Source organism: Drosophila gunungcola (genome assembly GCF_025200985.1).
Source record: "Drosophila gunungcola strain Sukarami chromosome 2R unlocalized genomic scaffold, Dgunungcola_SK_2 000012F, whole genome shotgun sequence".
NCBI classification, from domain to species: Eukaryota; Metazoa; Arthropoda; class Insecta; order Diptera; family Drosophilidae; genus Drosophila; species Drosophila gunungcola.
This window is the reverse complement of record NW_026453170.1, coordinates 40,859-60,603: the sequence shown is the minus strand read 5'-3', so window position 1 is coordinate 60,603 and position 19,745 is coordinate 40,859. Positions and strand designations below refer to the sequence as shown.

Genomic DNA, 19,745 nt, shown 5'->3' with positions numbered 1-19,745 from the left:
TAATTCCCTTCCCAAGCCCATTTTTTTTTAATTTTTCAGGTTATTTTAAATGGATTGTTTTTTTGGCGCAACAGCTGAGGACTTCTCACTGAAAACTAGCCGGCATTTGGAAGCTTTCTCTCTTTGGTCAGTTGTTTCTCTGTATCTCAAAAAGCTCGCTCTTTACTTGGCAAGTTGATTTCATCGGTGGCGCTGTTCCCTTCAGTACCGAAAGCGACGTGGTTGTGTAACGTCGCGTAGCCGCATTGTGTGCCGCCTTGCTGCCGGTGAACGAAATTTAACAAAGGCCAAAACCTTAAAACTTCTGGTTTTGTTAGCTACCAAAGTCTATGGAATTTGAATTCGAAGCGAGCGTGTAATTATGAGTGAATAGTTGTGATAAATAAAAAGGCAAACAACTTCTTGTCCTCAAATACAGAACGTTGCTCATACGCCGCATAGGCAGACATGATGTCACGTATACGGTCGGACAGAAAGTGTTTTTGTGTCGCGTTTCGTGGTCTTGATGCCTTAAATTTCAATTAAGTGCGAGCCGCGTCGTATTGGTCCGTTTTGTTTTTTTGTTAATAGAAATTTAAGGTCGCTGCTGCCGACTCTTGTTCCAATTTGAATCGCAAAGAGTTCTATTTATTATAGTCCGAAGTGAAGTCACTCGAGTGCTTCGCAACACATTATATATAACCGAACCACAAACAAAAGAGTACAAAACGAAAATAAAAGAAATACATTATTAATATAGCCTTGAACGTGTCGCGTAAATTGGAATGTTGTTATTTTCGGCAGTCTGTTTGGTGTTATTCAAAGCGCACACACAAAAATAAAGCAAATGAAAGTGAAATATGTTAGTGGGTCAGAAAACTTAAAACATATAAAATTTCATAAAAGCATAAAAAACTTAAATTAAAACGAAAGGCCTACAAATGTGGAAACATTATATATTAAATGTTTCAGTGAATCACTGAAATTATTAAATTTTGACTCCTTATCAACCGCCGTGATCGCGGAAGTGTCAGGACTGACGATAATCTAGGAGATGCAATCCATCACTCCCAGTTTGATTCGATCTGCAGGCAGTTTTTATTTTCGTATACCTTAAATGCTTTCCCTGTGATTTTATCGATTAAACTAGCTTCTGTGTATATATATATATTTATATATTTAGCGGCATTCAAACGGCAGGAACGAAAGCGAACGTTTCGTGGTCTTTGCCTCCAATAAAGCAAAAGAATGGTGTCTATTCTTATGATATAGGCGAGGTCCAATTGCAGGCTGCATGCTGCACGCTCTCTTTAAAGCTTTTCCTCTCTACTTTTTGCTCTTATCCCCATTTAAAGCCGGCACATCGTGGCGAATTGGTCTTGTTATTAGTGTCAAACGCATCACAGTTGACTAGGACCAATAATCTGTTTAATCTTCTTACAAAGCCATGAACAAGAAATCATTGATTTAGTTTAGCTTTTATTCTCGTTTAACGGGCGCTCGACAAACTTGTTTCATTTATAATCAAATATTCGCCCCGCTGATGACATCATTGTTCTCGTACTCGTATATAATGTCTTTATGTGTGTCGGTGTATGTTTTGTTAATTCTAATTTATTTGTTGCTTTTACCAACTCTAGGGCAGCTTTGAAAATCAGCAGTAGCAAAAACAAATTAGTGGTTTACTTTGAAAATGCAAATCAAAAACGTTGATTACTTTTGTGAAGTCGTCATTTAATGACTTCATCTGCAGTTCTCATATAAAGTTATAGATGACGTCAATGCCAATTCAAGTTAAGACTACGACCTGCAGCAATATGTTAGACATTTGCCATCGAATTTCTGCCTCCATCAGATGGCCGAAGCAAAATACAAATAAAAACGTTGATTACTTTTGAGGAGACGCCATTTAATGACTTCATATGCAGCCCTCTTATAAAGTTATAGATGACGTCAATGCACTATTAAGGCTACGACCTGCATCAGTGTGTTATGCCCGATAAGATGCACTACGGATACCGATACAACCAAAGAATTCTTTCCGGGTATTCACCCGTTTTGTATATGGCGATCGTGGCCACTTGAAAGAGTTTGAATCACATATTTTCAGAGCAATTGCGACCTTCTCCCTGTATAGCGTCATTTCTATTTTCATAAAGGCTTTGGGTTTGCTTTTTGTGTTTGTTTTTTTTTTTGTTTTTTACTCTACTATATGTGTTTTGTGTGCTTCGGTTCGGGGCTGATAATAATGTATCACTGTGTGGGAGGCAGAGAAGCGAGTCCAGTGAATGGATTGAGTGTATCAACAACAAGAATAGTATACTTAAAAATTTAAGGGCCGGTGGACAATTTTTTTTAAGCTTTAGATACGCTCCAACTGTTTTATTTGCGATATGTCAGGATTTTATCTCGCGGCCATATCAAACCACTTTCACGCTTTTAAAAAAGTTTAAGTTTTCCCGGGAAACATTAAAGAGACGGACATATCTTAAAACCGTAGCTCTCTCTTTAATTTTATTTACAAATCACAATTAAATCTCGCGCAGTGCATTCAAGAAGCCCCAAAGCCAACGAAACAAATCCTCATTGCTGACTATGACTTTGTCGAACTGAATCAAATGAATGCCTTAGACATGCCTCAGCATAGATCGGGTCTCAAGGCGACCAAATCCAAAACCCAAACCACGACTGTCCAAGTGGCAGAGGAAAATGACTACGACTTTGCGTTCGAGTTTCAGGTAATACACTATCTATCCTCCCTCCTCCCAGCTGCCCATCCTCGCAAAGTCTCCAACGACCAAATTTGCCCAAACATTTGTTAGCCCTTACTAACCAAAACCGCTTTCGTTTGACATTTAGCAATACGCTGAGAGTCTACAGAAACCGCTCAAAACCTTTAGGGTTGACTTCAGTGCGGGCAGCGTGCCAACTGGCGATGGCCACGCTGCGCGCCAGGAGGATCTCTACACCACTACCTACAGCACCACACAGTAAGTATATCTAAAATCAAATTTTACTTAGGAAAAATTTATAAAAAAAATTAATTTTCCTAAAAACGAATAGAAAGTGGTTCTGTGTTTTAAATTTAAATCTCTTAGGATCCTAAAAGCAGGTACTTGGAACGCCTAACCTTTATCCAATCTAGGATGAAAAACAAATTTACTATGTTTTAATTATATAAATTATTAAATATTTTATTTGACTTGCAGTCAAGGGTTAGATCCGAAATGATATAAAACCATTTTTCCAACCAAATTAAGCAAATATTACAGATCGTTCCTATGGCAGCTATAGGATATCGTCCGGTCTGCAAGATATGTTCAGTGTACATATAAAATTTCGATTTAGCAAGTTTCAGGAGTCTAGCTTACACTGAACGAATAACTAATCTATTAATTAATTTGAAATATTTTAAAAACTTAATTTTGACAAAAATACGAGATTTATACTGCCATTAAAAAAGAACAGCGAAAATGTTATGTATAGGTATAAAAATATATTGTTTAGTTTATCAAATAAATTTGTAATCATTCTTTAGAATCTTATTTTGATCTTATTCTTAATTTCGAATGTTGAAGAAACTAAATAAATTTTTAGTATTGATTAAATACTTACTAATTGTTTTTAAATCAAACCCTTGCAGATTCAGCTCAACGAAGACAACGAAAAGCTCTACAAAGAGCGTCTACAATAGCGATGGCTTGGATGCCGCTAGTCAGGAGGCTAGCACCATAAACCTGCCCCTGTCGCAAATCCAGTTCAACGAAATCCGGACGCACAAGCGCTCCCAACAGCTTGGCGGCCAATCTGTGCTGGATATAGCTGGAATTCGCGATCCGCGTACTGGTCGCGTTTTGACCATCGGCGAGGCAATTCAGCTGCGCATCCTGGACGTGCGTACTGGTGAGATGTTAGTGGGTGACCGCCGCGTCACACTGGAACAGGCAGCCGACCAAGGTCTGATCGATGCGCAGCTGGCCAGGCAACTGCTTCATCCCGGGGCGGGGCGCGATGCCAGCGGACGTGAGCTGTCGCTGCTGGAGGTTATTCAGCGCGAGATTAGCGAAGCGGAATCCGGCTACGAGACGGCCGAAAAGCGGATCAAGGTAAACAATACGGTCACCGTAGAGCAAATGTCTGGAGACCTCAGTTCTCCCGAGAATCCGCGCAACATTGCCGACGCCATTACCGCGGGGAGTGTGGACACCAAGACCGGCCTATATCGAGTCAAATCAGGACAGACGATTAGCCTGGCGGAGGCCTACGAGCGGGGCTACCTAATCCGGCACGAGTCGGTAACAATCAAATCGAATGCGCTGTGCCTAAGCGATGCGATTTCGCATGGCCTAGTCGATGCCGCCGGCTGGATAGCGGATCGTAACTCCGGCGACAAGTTCCGGCTGGACTCGGCCATTGCCAACCAGCTAATTGACGCGAGTGTGCGTGAAGTGGTGGACGCGAAGCGCGATACGAAGATAACACTGCAGGAAGCACTGCAGACGGGCGTCCTAAATGCTAAAACGGGTCGGTACCTGAACGAAGTGACCAAGGAAAAGCTCACTTTCGCGGAGGCGCGCAACCGTCAGTTAATCGTTAAACCGTACACGCTGAAAGATATCTGCGATCTGAACCTGCTTGACAAGCAGGCCCAGATCACGAGTCTAATGCGCCGCGAGAAACTTACCATCATGCAGGCCATGGCGGCCGGTGTGCTAGACGGGAATCTGTTGAAGTGCATCACCAAGCGAAAGGGGGAATTGGTCACCCTTCAGGAGGCCATTGCCGACGGAATCGTACTACCAGCGGAGTGCAAGTACCGCGACTTTATGACGGGCGAACTGATTAGCATTCCGGAGGCGGTGGAGCGCGGTCTTGTCAGCTCGGTGACGCAGCGTTCGATCTTCGATATTGACGGGTTTAAGGATCTGAGGAGCAATGACTATGTTAGCTTTAATGTGGCCCTCTCACGCGACCTTTTGCGGCGCAAGAGCACGGGCTTTGCCTTAGAGACGGGTAGGGATAGTTTAGGTGCCACTGGAGGTGGCCGTAAGCGAGGGATTGGTGCGCCAAGAGGTGTACGAGATGTTTAGCCGTGGCATTGGGGTTTACAATGCCAGTGGTAAGGAACTTAGTGTCTTTGATTTGGTCTATCACAATCTGATTGACCCTAAGACGGGATATCTGTTGGATCCCAAGACTGCAGAAACAGTGCCCCTGGATACCGCCATCGAGCGGAAGTTTATCACTCCGGAGGGAGCTCTTCTTCTGAGTAGTTTGCTTAACATAACTTTGACCACGGAAACGGTGACGAGAACGATCAATCGGTATGTGACAATCAGGGCTGGTTCCCAGGAGCCGGACAACAGTGTGCTGTTAACCTTTACGGAGGCAGTGCGACAAGGTTTCATCGACGAGGAAAGGCAGCTTTTCAAGGATCCAAAAACAGGCAATATTTATTCTGTACAACAGGCCCTAAATTACGGTTTGTTAGTTCCCGACAGCAACCAAACGGTGCCGGAGCCAACAAATAAGAAGAAGACAAAATCCACGATCACCATCGTGACCAAGCAGATCATTCCAGAAGCAAAGCCCATTCAGCTAAACACTCAGCACACTAAGTTCGTGGAAAAATCGGTAGAGATTCCCATTTCCCAAGAACTAGTGAAGCCCCAACGTGTGGTTTCCGAATTTATAAACAAGGAAAAAAGCAGCTATATTGAACAGAATGTGACGGAGCGTCAAATCATGGAGCTGCCTCCAGGAGGTTGGCGGTTAAAGGACGCCATCGAGCAGCGAATGTTTAACCCGGATACGGGAGTGTTTCATGTGCAGAGCTCGGATCGGCTGGTCAACTTTGAGGAATGCATTAACAAACAGATCATCAACAACCTTTCGGTTTCCGTAATTGATCCCAGCACCGGTGACAAGATCTCAGTGCAGTCAGCCTTCGAACGTGATATTTTAGACAGTTATGGCAATTATACCAATAACCGAAAACAAGTGCAGGGCATGCGCAACGCCATTGACGAAAGCAAGATCATCCTGGAGATGGTGCCAGCTACTAGAGGTTCCAATCAAAAGACAATTCTTCGCATAACTAGGGTAAACAACATTCCGGATGTGTTAGAGGTGTCTGCACCCCAAAAGGATGCTCCACCCAAGTTTGTAGAGGTACTCACCTGTCAGCGAGAGCTCGCCTCTCCAGAGCCACTGCAAATTGCTCCTGGCGCCATTTATGATCCGTCCACAGCCCTGGTTATCTTCACACAAACCGGGGAGACTGAGAACATCTTTGACGCTGCTTGCCAGGGTCTGATAGACGAACAGGTTATTAAGATTGTGGATCCCACAACCAAGCAAGCCATTTCCGTAAGTGAGGCTATAGCGCGTTCTATTTATGATCCAAAAATCGCCACAATACTCGATTCCGACGGTCAGCCTGTGGATCTGATCACAGCCACAAAACTGGGTCTACTGAGTGTGACAGGTGCCCCATTAGTTGCCGCCGAAGGAGCCCTGAGAACAGTGCGCTTCGTGACCGATCCACGGACGGGTGAACAAATCCCAGTGGAACTGGCCTACGAGCGAGGAATTGTTTCACGGGATCAGCTGCAGCGCGGACGCTCCTTTGACAGTGAACCAACTACGGTCGACGAGAAGGTGGTGGTGCTACAGAGGATGCGCAAAATCATTCTTAAGCCGAAGGATGCCTACCGCAAGGGAATTATCGACGAAGGCACCTGTGAGATTCTCGAGAACACGAGAAATTTTACAAATCCTAACGGTGAGGTGGTCAACATAAGCGAGGCCCTGACTATAGGTCTAATTGATGGACGTAGTGGTCATATCATCGATCCCCAAAGCAATCGAGTGCTCAATTTTAGGCAAGCAGTGGAACAGAAGATTCTCGATCCCGAACAGACCAATCATATTCTCATGCCGCTGGCCAAGAGCTTATCTGTGTTACGCCTGGCAGCTCAAGGATTAATAGACCCGCAAGCCCAGACTATTGTACATCCAGAAAGCGGTTATCCCCTGAGCATACATGAGGCGATCGTGTGCGAGGTCTTAGATCCGCATTCAAAGTTGCATAAGCCAGAGAAGTGCACGCTGGAGGAGGCGATCACAAAGGGTATCGTCAACGCTGATGATTCTACCTTTATCTACAAGAAGAAAATCATAAACATCACTGAAGCCATAGAGGCAAAGTTATTTGATCCAAGTTACGATCAGCAAAAGTACAAGGTGGAAATTCCGCCGGTGGGCATGATATTCCCTGTGGCCGTAGAGAAGAGCCTTGTGGAGCCGTCTAAGCGGGTAGTCCTGCATCCCAGTACGAAAACAGCTCTGCCCATAAAGCAAGCTATTGATGAGAACTTTATCATGTCCATTCCCTACTCTCCGAAGCCAGATGCTATCGACGTGGTGACTGCCATGGAGCAAGACCTCATCGATGTGGCTGCCCAAACCTTAACGGTCCCAACCACTGGGGAACGTGTGCCCCTGCGGCAAGCCATGGAGACGGGTGTTTTGGTGGTGAAGAATCTTTCCGAATTTGTTGTCACCCAGAGACCCATCCCCAAGACTGAGATAATGGAGACACTGCGAGCCGTGCACACAGTGACCACCAAAACTATTGAACTTATGCAGGGCTATGTTCTAATCTCTAATAATGAGGTTCAGAACGTTAACACTGGCGAAGTATGCAGCTTGGATGAGGCTAAGGAGCTCGGAATTCTGCGAGAAGAATCCACAACTCAAGAGACCAAGGCGGCGGCTGGAGAAAGTCCAGAATCGGTTTCCACTCTGGCTTCCGGCAGTGACCAAACTATGGTAGTGGAGGAGCGTATCCAGACTGTGGTGGTTAGTTCGGACACCCGCAAGCAAGAAATGCAAGTTGTCAGCACCAAGCAATCTACGAAGGAAATTCCAAGTGCAACTTTAAGTGAAGCCGAAAAAAAGGGCAACAAGGATCCATCAACGGCGTTGCAGAATGTTAAAGATGCCGCCAAATTGGGGGCATTAGGAGTTATTGCAGCTCCTGTTCTGGCCGGTGGAGCTATTGTTAGTGGCGTAAAGAGTCTCATCAAGTCTGTGAAGAGTCCCACGGAAGATGCGAAGGTCACTGAAAAACTACAGCAACCTCAGAAATGCTTAATTGACCAGGAGTGCCGAAATGTGCCACAACCGCAACACGTGGCAAGAGATGTTGATAATCTGCTCAGCGAAACTGAAAACTTTATCAGCTCCACAACTGCAAACTTTATAGCCAACGAAAAACAGCAGCAGAAGCCGGAGCAGCTGCCATCAGCAACAGCAGAAGCAGTGCATTCTTCGGCTGTTGAATCAACACACACCTTGAAAACCACAACAGTTACAACTATAACTACCTCACGAGAATCTGTTACTCTAGACCCAGTTGTGGTGGAGGACATCACGACCAGCACTACTGTTAAGGAAAGTCCAGTTTTTGAGCACATTCTTGAGAAGCCCATTGAAGTGCCAGAAGATAAAACAAAAGTTTTTAAAGAAACTGATAGTAACAACACAGTACCAACTATGGAGATTGATTCAACACCGGAAGAGAAGGAACCGGTTACAAAACACTCCAGTCCCAAGCCAGATGAAAACGAGTCTTCCTCACAGCCTGGCAATAATGAGCCAACCCAAAAACCAGCTCAAAATGAAGATAGTTTTGAGCCAGTTAAAAAGAACTCCACTGCTGAGGCGGCTAAGGAGGCGAAAACTGGCGAAGCATCACAGAGCTCACAAACCACTCAAAAGGATCCAACCGCACTTAAGGAATCACATGCTGTACCCACTACCAAACCCGAACCCTCACCAAGAGCCCCTAAAGGGGAAACAGAGTCTGAAATAAAACCTCCCTTCACAGCACCCCTAGCTGCTTTTGTAGAGCCAGTATCCGAGATCACGAGCACAAGTATTTCAATCAATACAACTACTGTAAAAACAATCGAAGAACCACCATCGATCGAGGAATTTATCAACAAGTCTGAGCCTGAGAAGATTGTGGATCTGCAAGTTAATGAACCTACCGCTCAAGAGATCAAAGTTAATGAACCAAATGAGAATACGGATAATTCTTCAAAGCCTGAACAAGCCAGTAAAATAACTCTAAAAGAAACTACTATCACCACAATAACAACAAGCAGTGAGGAAAACCAGCCCAAAGAGATTCTAGTCACTGAAAAAGAAACGCAAGCAGAGGAGCCAATGCAACCCTTCCCAGTAAAACCTAATGAGTCATTACAAACAACCAACGCTGAGAAATGCAAGCCTCAAGAGGTTGAGGACGCTGAGAAGAAAACTCCTGTGGAAAGGCAAGAACATCCTCTCCCACCCCAACCTTTTGAATCAACTCAAACAATTAAACCAGCGACTACAATCAGTGAAAACAAACCGCAGCGTCCTGATGATCTTGAGAAAATTGTTCATCCCCAACCTACTTCGGACTCACATCAATCACTTGCTGATTTTATTAACCGGGAGAAGGATTCTTTGCCAGCGGCTGGAAGTGGTAGCACCATCTTGCAGAATGTTAAGGAGGCCGCTAAATTGGGCGCTCTAGCCATTGTCGGAGCACCCGTCCTTGCTGGCAAGGCTTTGGTTGATGCTCTGACCGCAGAGAATACCCCAAGCCCAGAACAATTCACAACTCAAGTGGCGACCAAGACAGTGGAAGAATTTCCGTCGGAGGATACCAGTACTAGTATCACCACATTAATCACCAAAGTTACCACTAATACCAAAACCACAACTACACCAAAAGAAAGCAGTACCGAAGATGAGGACCGCGACGTGGTGGAAATGACTGCTGACTTGGTGGAAACAACTAATAAACGAGAAGTGCCTAGGACACTGCCTATTGGCGATGCCATTTCTCAGAAACTTATAAGTCCCGATGAGTGCAAGGTTATAGTTGATGGAGAACAACAGACCCTTACTGTTTCCACTTTGCTTAAAGAGGAGCAGCTGAGTCCATTGGACGAAGTGCAAATTATTGACGAAAAGCTAATTGTACTTAAACAGGTTCCCTACTTGGTGGACGAAGACACTGAACTTACGCCCGAGAATCTGAGTGAGCTTAACATCTACGATCCCGAGAATCAGTACTTTATTGATCCAAGCACTGGTCAAAAGGCGTCCTTCCATACGCTGGTATTTGACATGAACATATTTAACCCGGAGACCATCTTGGTGAAAAACTTTAGTAGCGGCAAATACGAAACTCTTACAACAGCTCTGGAGCGCCCACTGCTGGACAGGCACACAGGTCACATGGTCGATCCCAAAAATGGAAAAAAAATTCCATTTTTTGAGTGCATTGCCCGCCAATGGATTATCCGCGCCAGTCCCGAGGAGCAGCGACCATCGGCCATTGAGAACGTGACAATAGACACACAGACCGGACAAGTGGTGCTTGACGATGGTCGGGCTTGCTCCATTGTTGAGGCCATCAACAGTGGCAAGCTGGACATCCAGTCGATTTCGGTGCGCGACCCTGTTAGCGGTGAGGTAATTCCACTGCGTATGGCAATTGAGTTGGGAGTGGTAGATATGCAGGCGGGCACGGTAATAGACATCCAGACGCTCAAGGAGATTCCAATGGAGCTAGCTTTCCAGCTGGGTTTCCTAGTGCCCGGTGCACGCAAACCCATCTCTTTGGAAGCCGCCGTTCGCAAGGGTCTTTACGATCCTGAGACGGGCAAACTTTTCGATTCCGAGAGTCAAAACCAGGTCGATGTGCAAAAGTCTATTGAGATTGGTTTAGTAGACCCCAAGATTTCTTTAATTGTAGATATGGTTACCAAAAAAGAAGTCAAACTGGATAGCGCCATCGAAGATGATTTGGTGTTGCCCGCCACTGGTCAAATCAAGGACAACAAAAACAACACTCTGGTTCCCTTCGACGTGGGTCTGGAGCAACATCTGTTAAAGACCGACACCGTCACCTGGAGCCTGCCGGAGTTGCTGCAGCGTGAATACTACATGCCCAGTACAGGCAGGGTGCTCAACCCCGTCTCTGGTGAGGAGATTCTTCTTCAGCAGGCCATCGAAATGGGTTTCGTAGAGCTTGAGACGACCCTGGTCAAGGACGCCGACCATAACAAAATTTTGCCGGGCAAAGAGGCGGCCAAGGTGGGTCTGCTGGATACGGTACGTGGCACCCTAAGCTCGCCCAACCTTAGTCTTGACGAGGCCTTCGTCAAGGGCTATTTGATTAGCACCAAAAAGCCGTTGTCCCTAGTCGATTGTCTGCTGCGTGGTCTCTACGACCCTTTGACAGCCAAGTTCACCATCGACGAAAAGCAGCTGGACCTTAAGTCTGCCATTTCCCAAAAGCTCATTAACCCCGAGGAGCTGGTGTTGCTCGATCCGAAGACAGAATCGATCATTTCCATTACCGAAGCGATAGCCAAGGGCTATCTCGATCCGATTGCCGGATATGTCATTAACCCGTATGCTTCCACTAAGTTGTCCCTCCACGAAGCTCTGGAGAATCGCATTTTCATTCCGCCCAAGCGCAAGCGTAGCCTGCCGGATGCGGTCTACCGGGGTCTTTACGATCCTAAAACGGGTCAGTTCAGCAACACAATGACCCGCGAGAAACTTACAACTGAACGTGCCATTCGTAGGGGCATTCTCGATCCCGATTCGACGGTCGTCAATGTGGGGCCCGGCCAAATCATTCCCTTCGGGGTGGCCACAGAGACTGGAATCGTAGATAGTAGGCAGGGTACAGTGAGAGACGCCGACGACAATTCCATTGACTTCAAAGATGCTTTCGATCGGGGTGTTTTAATTGAAGTCAAAAAGCCGCTGCGCCTTATTGAGGCTGTGGTGAAAAATGTATACGACGAGGTGGATGGACACTTTGTCGATCCCAAGTCTGGCGAGAAACTAAACTTCAGTGAGGCCTTGAACACAAATTTACTGGACGAGCACAGTGTGCAGATCAGGGACTTAAAAACAGGTCTATACAAGCAGCTTAATTTAACGCACGCCAAGGATTCTGGAATCATTGATGCCCAGACCTCCAAGCTATTGTATAACAATCAAACAATGACTCTCAAGCATGCCTTTGATATTGGAATACTAATGGATGTCAATGGGCCTATCAGCATTCAACGAGCAATTCATCAAGGACTGTTTGACGACAAGACCGGCAAGCTGAGCGATCCCCGAACTGGGCGCCAGATCACTCTTCTCGAGGGCATGCGCAGTTTCGTTATCAATCCTCACCTCCCGTGCTTTTTTGATGAGCAGGCAGAGCAGATGTACACGCTAAGCGAAACCTGTCGCAATGGCATCATCAACAGGAGGGAGGGTGTCTTTCGGGAGCCGGGTAGCAATAATTTCGTTCCTCTTGGCGAAGCCTTAAGCCTGGGTCTAATTGTGGATATTGAGAATGCCGGCTTTGGTCTATACGAACTTTTGTCCATGAGCTTCTATGACATTCTTACACGCAAGGTTCTGCATCCGGTCACAAATCGCAAGCTTAATCTAAACGAAGCGTGCATAGAGGATGTAGTTAGCTTATCTTCCAGTTTGGTTAAACATTACGATACTGGCAAGTACCTGCGGTTGGCCAACGCTATCAAGGAACAGCTTATTGATGATTCTAGGGGCTGTTATAATCTGGGTAGCGAACAGCTAGATCTCCAGACAGCTAGGACCAGAGGTTTAATTGTCTCCAATCGTCGCCTTCTCAGCCTTGAACTCGTCTTGCGTCAACAGCTTTATCGGCCCGAAACGGGTAAATTTTGTGATCCAACCACTGGAGAATATCTTGACCTGATTGAAGCCATTCACTCGGGCTTCTTAGATCCCGCGACGACCGTGTTTAAGAACCAACTTACCGGTAAAGAGCATTCGCTAACTGAAGCTATTGAAAATGGAGATATTGATGTGTGCAAAGGTAGGGTATTTGATCCGAAGTCTAAGTCAGCCTACAACTACGACGTGGCACTTTCTCGGGGTATTCTGGTAACTATTATTCGGCCACTGACCGACCGCAACGATGTAGTGCGTCGCCAAGATAGTGTTGAGTTATTGGGACAAACGCCTGTAAGTGTTGTGATTAGCAAACCGCGTGAAATGTCTCTTGAGGAGGCTATTCGTTACAACATAGTTGATCCCAAGACTGCGCTCGTTCGTGATTTTGATAACTTTAAGTTCCTTCCTTACTCGGTAGCCGTGGAACGCGGTCTCGTGGACACCACCAAACGCACTCTCGTTGATCCGAAATCCCTGTACTTTGCCTTTGATCCTACTTTAATCGTTTACGTACACGAACCAGTCACCTTCGATCAGGCAGCCGAGTCTAAGTGTCTGGACTTGCAGACCGGGATGCTGACATATGTCTCAGCAAGTGGAACTGGATCCGCATCAGCCAGCGACGACAGCGCAACCGATTCGCTGACTGTCACCGAAACGGCCAAGGTATACACGCTCAAGGACGCCGCCAGTGCGGGCATTGTTGATCCCGACTCTGCGCTGGTCAAGGACCTGGCCAAGGCCAAGCTTGTCCGTTTGCCGGAGGCGTTCCGCAAGGGATTAATGGATGCCAACAAAGCGAATGTGCTGAACACCCAGACCTCTAAGCTCTGCACCCTGCAGGAGGCATATGAGAGTGGCCTGATTTGCACTCCCAAGCGCTCATTTGGCTTGCTAGAAGCCATCACCTTTAACCTGTACAACCCAACCAATGGATGCCTAGTTGACCCTTTCCAAATGCATCCCGACATCATTCGGCGTCGAAAGTTCACGCTGGCCGAAGCCATTGGCTCAGGTCTGGTGGATCCATCGTCGACGGTAGTGCGTGACCCTGGTAGTGGGGTCATTGTCCCACTGGCGGCAGCCATCAGCAGCGGGCTGATTGATGCTACTGAAGGTCGCCTGATCGACGCCAATGAGCCCAGGAATAACATTGACCTAGTGAGGGCTGCCGATAAGGGTCTGCTCCTGCCGGCAGAACAGAGGGTAAGTCTCAGTCCACGTCAGGTGTACTTTTTCAATTTCTATAAAATCTCAAAACCGGAATCGCGAATGAAACAAATTACTGCAAGAAATTTGAGCAAAATTATTATATTTCTAAATTTAAAGCTTTGTTCGTGGCATGTTTGGTATATACTTTACTATAAATATTGATTATATGATTTCGATTTTGTTAAAACATTTTGACCTGTGCGCTCTTTTTCTATCTCTTTCTGTCTATCTTTGTCTCTACTTAAATTTTAAACTCTATCTCATCAGACTAACCCAGATGTGAGCTTTCCACAATGAAAACATTCAGCAATTTTACGTTGCAAATCATATTTATTATTATTTTGCAAATCTCTTATATTGCAGCGCATGGCATACAGTTTTATGTTCTATATATCGTATTTTCCGCTGAGATCGCTTTAAGTTCTCAAGCTACAGCAGCCACAATAATGTCAGCGAGTACATCACAGATCACATCAAACAAACATGCATCCATTTATATCGTACTACATCGATCGCGCTTTGTCAGGCCGAAGAGCAATGCGTTATGTCTCATACTCCTCCGCATAAATGACGTCGGCAATAGGACAACATATTCAATACTCTATATATACTCTATCGATTTGTCTATAACACTAGCATACGAAAATTTTTTCCATTCGAACTCGCACACATATACTCCTTGTTCTTTCTCTTCCCCTATGCTCCATTGTATAGTAGGCAGTATTTGACGTAGGATCAGACCAAACTTTAACTGTTTCTTTAATACGGCTTACAGAATGGTCTGGAAATATTTGTGTTGGATATTACCAAAATACCCACTATTCACTTGTTTCTATCCTTTGCTCTTAGTTTTGGACTAAGGTTACATTTCCCTTTTCAGCCCAATGCAGCAAACCAGACATTAGATAATACTTTTTACATCTTGTTTAAATACCAATTTTCTACCTATTTTCAGCATACATATATAAATATTATTTTATTATTTCGTTTTGCAGTTTTAATTTAAAAAAGCAAACCCAAAAACCAAAATTAACACTAACCAAAATAAAACAACCCAATAAAACGAAACCCACACAAAAATCATTAAACGGTAGTTAGTGTATACTAAAAGTAAAACAACTCGTAGTTGCTAGTCCCCAGTAGTGCTCGTTCCTCAAAGTAGTAAACCTTGGTGTTTGTATGTCTATTTTTGCTAAAATTTTAGTTTATGTTAACTGCTTTTATACTTTGATGCTTGCTATAAAATTGCTTAGCCTTAAGATTTAGCCTTGCCACCGCTTCAACAAACAAATGTGTTCTTTCCAGCTATGTTTGTATTTTATATATATATTTTGTGTTTCACTTATCTATCGACATTTATCCACATATTATATCTGTGGGGATAATTTTAGCGACCCGTATCGAGCTAAGAACTTCTGTCGCCTTTTCCTGTTTTCTAATGATTTATGTGTTCTATTCCCCCTATCATAATTTGTTCTATATAGCAAGCAGTATTCGAGAAGTTTAACATGTGCGAAGAAAATGTTAATGATCTGTTGAGATGGGTCACCACTGTTGAACAGAAAATATCGAGTGTCGGTGGACCTCGCGAAAAGATCGATGAGTTGCGCAACCAGATTAATGCCCTTAAGGTGGGTACTATGGGTAAATCAGCATTACGTAATCATTAATTATTGTTTTTATAGCAAATCAAGGACGAGATCGAGTCTCAGCAGAGACCAGTTGCCACTTGCTTGGAGCAAATCCGTCAGATCGTTCTTACTGGTGGCGATGTTTTGTCTGCCCCTGAAGTGACCACCTTAGAAAACTCTGGCAGGGAACTGCGTTCCCGTGTAGATCGTGTCAACGATCGCACTGTGCGTCTACTCCGACGCCTGGAAGCTGGTCGAGATGAGCTCACTAAATTGAGTAGCGAGTTGGATGTCTTTTCAGATTGGTTACAGGTTGCCCGACGCACTCTGGAGGACAAGGAGCGTTCCCTGTCCGACCTGACTCGTCTGTCCTCGCAGGCGGATTCTGTTCGGGAGTTTGTGAGCGATGTGATCGGCCACCAGGCCGATCTGCGCTTTATTACAATGGCCGCCCAGAAGTTTGTGGACGAGAGCAAGGAATTTTTGGCCATTCTCAATGACTTCCGCACCTCACTGCCTGAACGCTTGCCTCATGTAGAGCCGCTGTCCAGTGCCGAGAGTCCCATCCGCCAAGAGGTTTCCCTGGTCTCAGCGCAATACAAGGACCTGCTTAACCGTGTCAACGCTCTTCAAGATCGCGTCTCCGGTTTGGGTGGACGCCAGCGTGAGTACCAGGATGCTCTGGACAAGGCCAACGAGTGGCTGAGAAGTGTTCATCCGCGAGTTACCCGCATAATCTCCGAACCGATTGCCGGCGAACCGAAGGGAGTTCAGGATCAGATGAACGAGGCCAAGGCATTGCACAACGAGCTGCTCTCCAGTGGGCGTTTGGTGGACAATGCCCAGCAGGCCCTCGACAATCTGCTCCGCAGTCTTGGTGGACAACTTAGTCCCATGGAGATCAATCAGTTGGAGCTGCCCATTGCCGATCTAAAGAAAAACTACCAGCAGCTGCTGGACAATTTGGGAGAGCACTGCAAAACTCTGGATAAGACTTTGGTGCAATCGCAGGGCGTGCAGGATGCCTTGGACAGCCTGGTGGGATGGGTTAACCAGACTGAGGACAAGTACAAGTTGAACCTGCGCCCCGCCTCGCTGATAAAAGAGCGTCTGCAGGAGCAAATTCGCGAACACAAGGCCCTGCTGGCCGACCTTCAATCCCATCAGGCTAGCATCGACAGCGTTCAAATCTCGGCCAAGCATCTGCTGGCCAGCGCCTCAAATGCTCGCATAGCCAAAAAGGTTGAATCGAATCTAAACGATGTAACCGTCAAATTCGAAAAGCTCTACGAAAAGGCCAACAAGCGTGGGGAGTTCCTAGATGATGTGTACAACCGGCTGAGCAGGTATCTGGATGAAATCAGCACTGTGGAACAACGCATGGCTAGTCTGCAAGAAGCTCTCGATAGTCGTGAGACAAGTTTGCTGTCCACTGAGGAGCTAGCTCGGCGCATGAACGAACTATCACGCGACAAAGATCAACTGGCCCCTCAATTCGAGGACTGTGTTCGCAATGGCAAGGATTTGATTAGCCTGCGCGATGTCACCGATACCGGAGTTTTGCGTGATCGAGTGAAAGCTTTGGAATCTCAGTGGCGAAATATTAACATAAGCATTGATGAACGCGCCAAGCTTTCCAAGCAGAAGGCCGAGCAGCAGCTGGCCTACGAGAGTCTGAAGGATCAGGTTCTCTCCTGGCTGGCAAGCACGGAGGCACGTGTGAACGGCCTTCCGCCGGTAGCCATCGATCTGGACCGAATTAAACAACAGCACGACGAGCTGAAGCCCATCTGCAAGGATTACCGCGATTATGCCCCCACTATCGACAAGATTAACGAGATAGGAGCACAGTATGATGCACTAATTCGTCCGGAGAGTCCTGCCCGCAAACGCTCCACGTACAGCCCGATTAAGAGGGCCAGTCCGCTACGCCGCATGTCGGGAGACGCCAGAAGCCCCAGCCCCAACAAGGGAGGCATCCTGTCGCCACTATCGACTGGTTCCAGTGGATTCGGTAGCCGCAGATCCTCCCAGGATGGTTTCCAGCTGTCTGAGCTGTCTCCGGTGCAACAGCAACTGAGCGAGATCAACAATCGCTATGGACTGATTGGTGTGCGCCTAAACGATCGCCAACATGAACTGGATAACCTGAACGATGAGGTGCGCAAACAGTACGAGAACCTCAAGGGACTCGCTCAGTTCTTGGAGCGCGTCCAGCGCCAGCTACCCAAAGAGTCTGTTTCCAACAAAGATGAAGCCGAGCGCTGTATCAAGCAGGCGCGCAAGATCCTGGAAGACATGTACGAGAAACAGAGCCTGCTGGACACCACTAAGGCGCAAGTAAAAGACATCCTACGACGCAAGTCGGATGTGCACGGCGCCGAGCAATTGCGCCAGGAGAATGATAGCATTCAGGAGAAGTGGAAGAATCTCAATGACATCTGCAAGAACCGCATTGCCTTCTCCGAGAAGCTGCGTGACTTCCTGGAAACCCATGGAAATTTGAAGAGCTGGCTGGACAGCAAGGAGCGTATGCTAACCGTGCTGGGGCCCATTTCTTCTGATCCCCGTATGGTGCAAAGCCAGGTGCAGCAGGTGCAAGTGCTTCGCGAGGAGTTCCGCACTCAGCAACCTCAACTGAAGCACTTCCAGGAGCTGGGTCACGATGTGGTAGACCATCTGGCCGGCACACCTGATGCCCAGGCCGTTGAACTCAAACTGAAGGACATCCTGGGCAAGTGGGAGGATCTTGTTGGAAAGCTAGACGACCGCGCAAACAGTTTGGGTGGAGCCGCTGACAGTTCCAAAGAGTTTGATGCGGCTGTCAATCGTCTGCGTGAGGCTCTGCAGAACATCAGCGATAATCTAGATGCTCTGCCCACGGATGGCGATCACCAAGAAAATTTACGCAAGATCGAAAACTTAGAGCGCCAGCTCGAGGGTCAACGGCCGCTGCTGGCAGATGTGGAACAATCCGCCGCCACTCTGTGCAATATTCTGGGTGATCCTGCCTCGCGTGCCGACGTCAATTCCAGGGTTGCCGCCCTGGAAAAGCAGTATTTGGCGCTGCAAAAGAAATTGGACACCAAAAAGGCCGAAACAGAGGCTTCGCTACGTGATGGTCGCCACTTCGCCGAGAACTGTTCCAAGACTCTTGGTTGGTTGGGAGGAGAGCTTTCCAACTTGACCGACAGGTTACTAGTGTCTGCCCACAAACCCACACTGCAGCATCAGATCGACACCCATGAACCGATTTACCGTGAGGTAATGGCGCGCGAGCACGAGGTAATAATGCTGATCAACAAGGGCAAGGATCTGTCTGACCGCCAGCAGGATCGTGGCGTGAAACGCGATCTCGACCGCATCCAGCAGCAATGGGAGAAACTTCGCCGTGAGGCCGTCGATCGGCACACGCGATTGCAGACATGCATGGAGCATTGCAAGAAGTACTCACAGACTTCTGAGATGTTTCTGGCCTGGCTGCGTACGGCGGAGGATAAGTTGACCGATCTAACACCCGGCGTGCTTTCCAAGGCAAAATTGGAGACGCGTCTACGAGATTTGCAAACCTTCCGCAGCGAGGTTTGGAAGCATTCCGGTGAGTTCGAAAATACCAAAGGATTGGGCGAGACCTTCCTCACGAGCTGCGACATCGACAAGGAACCGATTAAGGCAGAGCTCCAGGACATTCGTGATCGCTGGGAGAGGCTGAACAATGATTTGATTGCCCGTGCGCATGAGATTGAGAACTGCTCGCGCCGTTTGGGAGACTTTAATGATGAGTTGCGAAACCTGGATCATTCGCTGGGTCGCTGCGAGGATCGCCTTGCTGCCCATGATGCCCTGGGTGGTGCCGCTAAGGATCCCAAGCTCCTGGAACGTGTAAAGGCAATCCGCGAGGAGCTTACCAATTTAAGCAAGCCGCTGCAGTCGCTTAAGGCTTTGGCCAAGGATATCAGTGCTGAGGCTAGGGCTGCTGGTGGAGATGCTGATCATTTGACCAATGAAGTCGACGGTCTGGCCGATCGGATATCTGAACTTCAGGGACGTCTGGATGATCGCTGTGGCGAACTGCAATCTGCAGCTACGGCTGTGTCCCAGTTCAACGAACAAATGAAGAGTTTA

General features: G+C 46.8%; 1 protein-coding gene across 1 annotated transcript in view; it reads left to right on the top strand.

Moving 5' to 3' along the window:
• Nucleotides 1-19,745, top strand: part of LOC128255765 (microtubule-actin cross-linking factor 1) — a 45,003-nt gene that overhangs the window by 11,329 nt on the left and 13,929 nt on the right. The window contains 5 exon segments of the mRNA XM_052985508.1: nt 2,839-2,969; nt 3,623-5,006; nt 5,008-13,983; nt 15,474-15,620; nt 15,675-19,745. Of these exon segments, the coding sequence (XP_052841468.1) occupies nt 2,839-2,969; nt 3,623-5,006; nt 5,008-13,983; nt 15,474-15,620; nt 15,675-19,745 (14,709 nt within the window).